Raw genomic sequence first — 9,773 nt, forward strand, 5'->3', positions numbered from 1 at the left:
ACCACAACCCTCACCACCACCACCCTCACCACCACCATCACCACCACAACCCTCACCACCACCACCATCACCACCCTCACCACCACCACCATCCTCACCATCACCACCACCACTCACTTGAACACCACCACCACCTCCTCCTCCTCCGCTCCCCGACGCACGGAACTCACCGGGCGAGATGTCAGCCGAGTTGGCCGCGTCTCCCTCCACGCGTCTCCCTCCACGCGTCTCCCTCCACAGGGACGACAACGACGAGGAGGAAGTCGGAGGTTGAGGAGGAGGTTGAGGAGGAGCCCAAAGCGCGCGAAGCCGCCGCAGCCTGCGTCAGGCCTCAGGCGAGCCGCGTCTTCCCAACGGCAGGTGGAGGGGCCGCGGTGAACAGCTCTGGACTTGGACCGCGCGGGTTCAGGGGCCGCGGTGAACAGCGGCGTACGCTCCTTGCACGGGTGGCGTTCTAAATGTCTTGTGACCCCCCCTCCCCTCCCTCCCTCCAGTAGCGATTTTCGTGACAGATATTGGGATTTGATTTGCGATTGAATGTTTTGAAGTCCGGCTTCAGTTCAATGTTCACTGTGTAATAGATTTAAAACATGAGGTGGAGCATTACCACGTGATGCCATCACAATATGAACTGTTCTGTATATTCTGATGCAAGGGTGAGAACTTCAAATGCGTGAATCAGGTTCTCAGATTTTCCCCTCCACATTTAAAAAGACATGCTTGTAGACTATTTGGCTGCTATAAATGTCCACGCGATAAGCCACTCGGTTGAGCTATCGTTTGTGGCCGGGCCACTCCCGAACAAGAGCTATACAACTCAGTGGGCCTTACCTGGTAAGAAAAAATAAGTATAACCAGTAAAAACAAAGTTTTTCACTCTAAATCCTTTATATGCGTGGCGGCTAGAGTCCTCTCGTCCTCTGGCTTGAGATGGCTGCCACCTATGGGTCAGATGATTGCATTGCACCATTAAGCAATTGGTAATTAAATATAATATTTTTGTCCTAAAAAGTGCAACATTTTGGAAAAAAAATTTCACGAACATTAATTGTCACGCACAACGAGTCTGTGTGGCAAATGTCAGCTCGATTGGATCACGGGAAGTGGCTTAAAAAACGACCAAAAGATTTGCACGGTCGTAAGCAAGCAAGCGAACTTAATATAAAGGATTTAAACAAGTAAACCCGTAAAAACAAAGTTTTTCACTATAAATCCTTTATATGCGTGGCGGCTAGAGTCCTCTCGTCCTCTGGCTTGAGATGGCTGCCACCTATGGGTCAGATGATTGTCTGCCACCATTAAGCAATCTATATATATAAAATCGTTCATGTCTGTCTGTCTGTGTGTGTGTGTGTGGACTTTGGCCCATACGCACTTTCATTGGACGGCGGTTGCCCCTGGCAACGGCTAGCCACGCCTTCGCCGCTTTCATTGGACCTGGCAACGGCTAGCCACGCCTTCGCCAAGGGCTGCAGTTTCATTGGACGGCGGTTGCCCCTGCCAACGGCTAGCCACGCCTTCGCCACTTTCATAAGCTCCGTATTTAATTAAATAATAGCCATTACACAGTATTGTTGGAGCGCTAGGGGGGGGGGGAAGGAACGCCACCCGTACCCTGCCTCTTCCAAGCCGACAATTTTAGGCGAGGCCGCAGGCTTTGCACGCTACTAGGCCTCGACACCCACCACGCCACTCTGAGGTAAATTCATCAAAGTTTTTCCTACTCTTCACTACACCCCCACCACAATGTGTGCTATTAATATTACTTTTAAACCCAACGCGCCAACAATCGATTACTTTAATGTTCACTGTACAAATACTCATTAAGCTGGGTGAGCGTACTGCCAGTCTATCATGTACACTGTAGCCTGCTTATTAAGCTCGGTGAGCATACTGCCACTCTATCATGTACACTCTAGCCTGCTTATGAAGCTGAGTGCGTGTACTGGCAGTCTATAATGTGGACTCTTGCCTGGTTATTATAATCGATTCTTTATATGTTCTTTGTACAAACAGTCATTAAGCTGCTTGAGCGACCCCAGTTCGATTCCAACTCACGCCCACCACCGCTGACGATTATTTGAAACGGACCTGGCCCTCCCCTAGGTCCACTCAGCCTCAAAAGCGTAACTGCTGTCGTGTGTGAACATCGTCACTGGGGAGACAAAGGCGGCGGGGCATCGTGGATCCAAGTCCCGGGCGAAGCCGGGTCATGTGTATGTGTGTTTGTGTTTATGTGTATGTCTGTGTGTCTCTATGTATGTGTGTATGTATGTGTATGTATGTGTTTGTGTGTATGTGTGTGTGTATGTATGTGGGTTTTTTTTATGTCTTTATGTGTATGTCTGCGTGTCTCTATGTATGTGTGTATGTACGTGTGTGCATGTGTTTGTGTGTATGTATGTGTGTGTCTATGTATGTGTGTGTCTATGTATGTGTGTGTATGTGTAGGGGTTATTACGGGAGGAACAGCGGACAACAAACACAGGGCTGTCGGCACTCACATACACGGGTGGTCACACCGACGTCCGCATCAGTTATTGCCCACGCCCCAGCCCTCGGAGGCGATCCCTATAAAAGGTGGAACCCAAAGAGCTCGGGGGGAGTTCGACACGAAGCTGACCAGTGAAGATCCAAGACTCGGAGATTAGGCCCTGGGACTCCCCGGTCTCGCCGTCCTTATAAGGGCCGAGCCGGGTAAGCCAGTGGCGCGGCCCAGGAGCTTCCAGACCGCTGCCCTTGTCAGGGCAAGGCTGGTTAGCTGGTGCCGAGATCTGTGCTTGCCAGGGCCAGATCAGTCAGCCTCCCGTAGCCCAGTAGAGGAGGACTGGGGGACAGGACAGAGGGCTTAGTACTAGGGTGGGTTTCCCATAGTACGGGTGAAGGGGCCGATACCCCTTCAACTATTGTATCTGTCCCGGAGTTAATAAACAGTGTGTCTCAACTTCGACATCGTCTCCTCTGCTACTTACTACATCTGGTGTTAGAAGTGGTCCAAGCATGGATACGAGACGGAAGACTCGTGCCCAAGACCCAGGAGAGGATGACGACGAGGGAGGGGCAGTGCAAGACATCGCCGCCGACGTACCTGCACAACTGCTGCCGGCTCCGGCATCGGCGGGGCCGTCGGAGAGGGCCGGGACGTCGACTGACGAGTTGGCGTTGGCTCACTCGCGGCTGGCGGAGCTCTTGTATGCAGCGGCCGCTATGCTGGAACAAATAACTCGCCTGGGGCCGGGAGGAGCGACGCGGCGGGAAGATGGACAACGCCCGCCAGAAACTCCCGCCTTTACAACAGCGGGGCGACTCGAAAATCCCGCCACGAAGACAGTAGAGGCGGAGGGAGGAGTCCCAGCTCGTCACGCGGGAGACGGTGCCCAGCCAGCAGCCGCCACGTCATCGGCGGAGGCGGGTCGCGGTGGCAGCCTATCAGGGGTTGAAACGTCACCACCAGCTGACGCCAGCACCGACCATACAGTACGGGGACGCGCTACGGATGCTGCAAGAGACGCTGCAAGAGGATCGGAGACGGAGCCGACATTCCAGCAACGCCTGCCGGCCCTGCAGGTATTTGTTGCAAGCGACGGCGATTGGGGGGGGTTCCAGCGCCGGTTCTTGGCCCACCAAGAGATGGCAGGCTGGTCGGACAACGAGGCGCTGTGTGCTCTCCCGGCGTTATTGGACGGCGACGCCCTGGGCACCCTCACTGCTGCACCCAAGTCGGCACGCTCCACCATTCAGTCGGCGCTGCAGCTGCTGGCCACCGTTTATGGGCCGCCTTCTGATTGTCGCCAGCTCTTCTATGAGCGGCAGAAGGGTGACAAGGAATCGCCACTCGCTTATCGCACGGCCCTGCTGTCATTGGCGAAAGACGCTTTCCCGCGCATGGATGAAGAGGGGATCGATGCGATGGTGGCCGAGAAAATTTTGCTGCTGGCTGACGATCTGGACTTCACCATCCTAGCGCAGGACGATGCGGATATGTCATCACTGCGGGCTGCAAGGCACATTCACGCCAATCTCATCTCCCAGCGGAGGAAGGCGAACAAAGCTGCTGCACGACACACCGTGGCGGCGACCTCTTCCGAAATGGAGGGAGCCTTCGCTGCGGATCGTTCTGCAGGATGGCGATCTGCCGAGCGTCCAGCTCGGGACGTCCCAAGCCACCGAGACCAGCCCAAGTCCTCTGGAACGCTCGTCGTCTGCTATAATTGTGGCCTCCGGGGTCACGTGGCGTCCGGATGCCGGGCTCCTCGACAGCGCGGTGCGAGACCTGGAGCTGCGGACGGCCCTCTTCACAAGCCTTCGCAACATCCTCGGGCAAGTCATGGCACCCCACATGTTCGGCCTGCACACACACCTACTTTCCTATCACATGGTCTGGCACACAATTCTCGGGGGTTGGGTGCTGGTGCGTCGGGTCGCGGCATGTCGGGGAGGGCGCTCCAACCGGGCCAATGGTCCGAGTTGGCTCACCGAGTTGTGGCTGCATCGGCGGGGTCGTCCGTTGTCGCGGGACATATTGACGGGGTGGAGGTACGGTTATTGGTCGATACGGGAGCTTCGGCAACTATCATTTCGGATTTGATTTATAATATTCTGCCCGTTCAGAGTCGCCCGTTGCTCCCTGTCGATATACCGTTTTACGCTGCAAATGGGGGCTCGTTGGGTATTATCGGTCAAATTCGAGCGCAAATTTCCATAGGGGACATTAAACTATCTGGGCCGGTGTTCGTCTCTTCCTCGCTGGCTATTCCGTGCCTGTTGGGGACAGACTTTTTGGCCAAATTGCCCATCAAAATTCTGATTGACCAGCAATGCATCGAGCTTCCATCAGGCCGACGCATGACGTTCCTACCTGCCACCCCTCCCGTGCGTGTTGCCTGTGCTACGGTACAGGCACTTGTTGCTCGGACGGTGCGTGTACCCCCGGGGGCACAGATGTTGGTACCCCTGCGCTTGCGCCGTCCGTTCGATAAAGGGGTCTCTGACCGAGGCGTTATTTTGGGACCATCTAGAGCCGGGGTGAGTGGGCCAGATCTGGTAACGGCCCAGACTATTGTTAAAGGGGATGGGGACCCGTTTATCGCGGTCCTCAATGTCGGGACACGGACGGCAGTGGTTTCGCAAGGTACCGTGTTCGCACATGCGGTTCCGGTACCTGCGGAAACGCCGATCGTTGGCCAGGTGGCCACCGATTCTCATACGCGATTAGCCTCAGACGCTGACGAGGGTTGGCTGGATGCGTTGTGTGCTGAGTCACCTGACCTGTCCGACGCACAACGTGCTAAATTACGCGCCTTATTGCGAGAATTTTCCGACGTCTTCAGTAAACACAAATACGATATCGGATGTACCAAATTGCTACGCCACCATATTGACACCGGTGACAACGCTCCTATCCGCCAGAATCCTTTTCGGTTAAGTCCCGCCGAAAAGGATCATGTCAAATCGGCTGTAGATGACATGTTGAAATCGGACATAATTTCTCCCTCAACCAGCCCTTGGGGTGCACCCATAGTGTTGGTTAAAAAGCACGACGGGTCCCTAAGGTTCTGCGTTGATTTCCGGCGATTAAATAAGATCTCGGTGGCCGATGCTTATCCGCTTCCTCGAATGGACGAATCGCTGGATGCCCTCGCGGGATCGCGATTCTTTTCCACTTTGGATTTGCTCTCAGGATTTTGGCAACTTCCCTTGGACGACGAATCTAGACCCAAAACTGCTTTCCGAACGCCGCACGGCCTCTTCCAATTCAATCGCTTACCCATGGGATTACACTCTGCTCCCGCGATGTTCCAGCGCCTGATGGAATTGGTCCTCGCTGGCTTGCAATGGGAGGTGTGTTTGATTTACCTGGATGACGTTATCGTATTCAGTAAGACGTTCGAGGAACACCTTGATAGGCTTCGGGCCGTTTTTCTCAAGATGCGCGCTGCGAATTTGAAATTCAAGCCACAAAAGTGCCATTTGCTGCGCGAATCTGTTAAATATTTGGGTCACATCGTCGGCCGGTCAGGTATCTCAACCGATCCCGCCAAAACGCGTTGTGTCAGCTCCTGGCCTACCCCAACCTCGGTGGGGGAGGTTAGAAGCTTCATCGGCTTTGCTTCATATTACCGTCGGTTTGTTGCGGACTTTGCTTCCATCGCTAAGCCACTACATGCCTTGACGTCAAAAGGGGTCAAATTTCATTGGGGGCCGGTGGAGAACGCCGCTTTTGTCTCTCTTCGGGATGCCCTGGTGGGGGCCCCGCCGTTAAGCTACCCCGATTTTTCCATGCCGTTCGTGCTCGACACGGACGCAAGCAATACCGGGATTGGAGGCGTGCTGTCACAAATTGTGGGTGGCGTGGAGCGCGTTGTGGCTTATGGTAGTAGAGTACTGTCCCCGGCCGAGCAGCGGTACTGCGTCACCCGCCGCGAACTGTTGGCTATCGTGTTCTTTATCCAACAGTACCGGCCATATCTGTACGGCCGGCATTTCACCGTCCGTACAGATCATGCGGCATTGCAGTATGCCCTACGAATTAACCAGCCATCGGGGCAGTTGTCCCGATGGCTCGAGATCATGCAGGATTTCGATTTTGAAACAACTTACCGGAAGGGGATTCGCCACACCAATGCCGATGCCCTATCACGCCTGCCGATCGCCCCGGATTGCACTTGTTTCTTGGGTTCGGGCCGTTGCAAATCGGCAAGTGACGGTCAGGATCGGGTTCTTGCGGCCGCAGTTGATTCTCCTTCGGACGCTGGTCCTATTTCGGAGGGTGGGAGTGATTCCCTACTTGGCTTGTCGAGTGCTGAGTGGGGCCGCCTCCAAATGGAGGATGCGACCCTCCTGGCACTACGACGTCGCGCGGAAGGATCGGGTCCAGGGAAGTCGGGCGTTGACTCATGGGGGTGGTGCCAGGGCGTACTCATGCATTGGGACGCGACAATCCGCCGTCACAGGCTGGTGGTGCCTTCCACGTTGAGGGGTAGGGCTGTATGGGCTGCTCATGAACGGCTCCTGCACCTGGGTACCCTCAAAACACTTGCCACGCTCCAGCTTAATTACTTTTGGCCGGGCATGGCAAGAGACGTGGACGATCTGCTGCGGTCCTGTACCCAGTGTGCACAACGGAAGCCGCCGGCGAAGGGAGCCAGTCCACCGCTCCAGTCCATTTCGGTCACCCGGGTTAACGAGCTGGTCGCCCTTGATATTTTGGGACCGTTTCCTTCCACGCCGAGGGGTAATAAGTACCTGCTGGTTGGCGTGGAATATTTCACGCGATGGCCTATGGCTTGGCCCCTCGCCAACCAGTCCGCAGCGGCCGTTGCGGAGGCTTTTGTTCAGGGCTACGTCCTCGACAAGGGCGCTCCGGAACGGTTGTTGACCGATCAGGGAAAAAATTTCACTAGTACCCTCTTACACGAGGTATGTGGCCTTCTGGGTACGAAGAAAGTTCGTACCTCGCCTTACCACCCACAGACGGATGGGATGGTGGAACGCTTGCATAGGACTCTTACGTCCATGCTATCCCACCAGGTATCTGAGTCCCAGAACGATTGGGATCTACGGATCGGGGGAGTCCTGGCGGCATACAGGATGGCTCCTCACGCGGCGACCGGTTTCTCGCCATTTTTTTTGATGTATGGTCGCGAGGTTGACCCGCCTGTCGCGACTCAGCTGGCGATTGCCGCGCCTCATGCTAAGTCGAAAATCGCCGACCATGTTAAATTCAACATCCTTCGCTTGGCGGAGGCACGGCAGGCGGCCATGCAAAACTCTGACTCCCGCCAAAAACAAAACGAGAGGTTGCGGTCGCGCCGGACTCACACGCACGAATGGCACCCGGGCGACCGAGCATGGTTGCACTGCCCCCAGGTGCCATTGGCCACCTCGGCTAAGTTGTTGCGACCATGGAGGGGCCCCGTTGAAATTGTGCAGGTTGTGCGGCCTCAATGTGTGCGAATTAAGTGGGGGAAGCGTCGGTGGTTTGTACACCCTTCACGGTTAAAGCCATTTTTTGCTCCGCACGCTTCCTCCCACGAAAATGGCCGAACATGTGGGGAGTCCTCTGACTCCGGGGGGGCGGGATCGATGCCAGCCTCTGATCCACTAATGACTGTCCCGTCTTCAGGAGCCCCAGGACTGAAGCCCTCTGGGCTGCCAGCCTCCCCCGTGGGGGGCGGCGCTGGCACGTCCGGGAAATCGGACGACCAGGCACCTGCTGATGCGACACCTGCCACCGACTCTACCAAGCCGGCCCCTTGTGACGGGCCCGCTGCACGGACTCGCGCCAAAACGCGCCGGTTGTTATGATTAGCTTACCGCGCGTGTTCCGTTGCTGCGGAACCCGCTCATTGTATATATGTTTTTTTGGTTGTATGTGTGTGAAATAACGATGACCACGCTATCTGCTTGTTGCTTGCCGTCCATGTAAGTGTGTGCGTGTGTTGGGAATGGACGGAGAGTCTGCTGTGGTTGCTGAGTTTCAAAGGGAGTGTGTGCGCTGCTGCGTGGTGTTGTCATCTTGATGGTATAGTTAATTATTAACGTGGGAGCGTCGGGTACCCTGTACTGCACCATCTCGTGGGTTACCGTGCGCGATGGGCTTAATTGGAAAAAAAGAGAAAAAAAAAATGTTTTTTTTTGGGCTGTATTGTGCCGCGAGGTGCGGTGTGCGATGCTGTCGTTGCATGACAGAGAATAATTGTGTTGCGGTTGCACAGTTGCGTCGGGATTGATGGTGTGTTGGTCGCCTGCAGATTTGCTTGCTATTGTGTTTCGATGTACGCGTGTGATCGCGATATGCTGATTGCATGTGCTGGTATACCGTTCTGTATATGTATTGCGGTTCTGCGTGAGGGTTTTTTTTTGTTATATAGGGAACCATCGGTTGATGTTACGCTTGTTCTTGTTATTGTTACTGTTACGAGGCACACGTGTATTGACGGTGTTAATCTTTATTCTTGGGGGTTGAGGGATTGTTGCAGCCGGGACGGCTGCGAGCTGTACAGGGGGGGGTGATGTAGGGGTTATTACGGGAGGAACAGCGGACAACAAACACAGGGCTGTCGGCACTCACATACACGGGTGGTCACACCGACGTCCGCATCAGTTATTGCCCACGCCCCAGCCCTCGGAGGCGATCCCTATAAAAGGTGGAACCCAAAGAGCTCGGGGGGAGTTCGACACGAAGCTGACCAGTGAAGATCCAAGACTCGGAGATTAGGCCCTGGGACTCCCCGGTCTCGCCGTCCTTATAAGGGCCGAGCCGGGTAAGCCAGTGGCGCGGCCCAGGAGCTTCCAGACCGCTGCCCTTGTCAGGGCAAGGCTGGTTAGCTGGTGCCGAGATCTGTGCTTGCCAGGGCCAGATCAGTCAGCCTCCCGTAGCCCAGTAGAGGAGGACTGGGGGACAGGACAGAGGGCTTAGTACTAGGGTGGGTTTCCCATAGTACGGGTGAAGGGGCCGATACCCCTTCAACTATTGTATCTGTCCCGGAGTTAATAAACAGTGTGTCTCAACTTCGACATCGTCTCCTCTGCTACTTACTACATATGTGTGTGTATGTATGTGTGTTATGTGTCTGTCTGTGTCTGCATGTATGTGTGTGTGTATTGTGTATGTGTTTGTGTGCATGTATGTGTGTGTTTGTGTGTATGTGTATGTCTGTGTGTATGTGTTTGTGTGTATGTGTGTGTATGTATGTGTGTGTATGTGTTTGTATGTGTTTGTGTGTTTACGCTCGCATTACACAAATGTGTTGCTGGTCTAAGGCGTTCTT

The 9,773-nt window shown here is 54.8% G+C and overlaps 1 protein-coding gene across 1 annotated transcript; it reads left to right on the forward strand.

Annotated features, from left to right (window-relative positions):
* Nucleotides 1–2,476: 2,476 nt before the first annotated feature.
* Nucleotides 2,477–9,544, forward strand: LOC133362531 (uncharacterized). The gene is made up of 2 exons (XM_061581480.1): nucleotides 2,477–4,320; nucleotides 8,126–9,544. The coding sequence occupies exons 1-2, from the start codon at nucleotides 3,001–3,003 to the stop codon at nucleotides 8,138–8,140; spliced, it is 1,335 nt and encodes a 444-aa protein (XP_061437464.1). The 5' UTR covers nucleotides 2,477–3,000; the 3' UTR covers nucleotides 8,141–9,544.
* Nucleotides 9,545–9,773: the final 229 nt, after the last annotated feature.

Source organism: Lethenteron reissneri, unplaced genomic scaffold (assembly GCF_015708825.2).
Source record: "Lethenteron reissneri isolate LAM-NWPU_2019-01 unplaced genomic scaffold, ASM1570882v1 scaffold_1517, whole genome shotgun sequence".
In the NCBI taxonomy this organism is placed as follows: Eukaryota; Metazoa; Chordata; class Hyperoartia; order Petromyzontiformes; family Petromyzontidae; genus Lethenteron; species Lethenteron reissneri.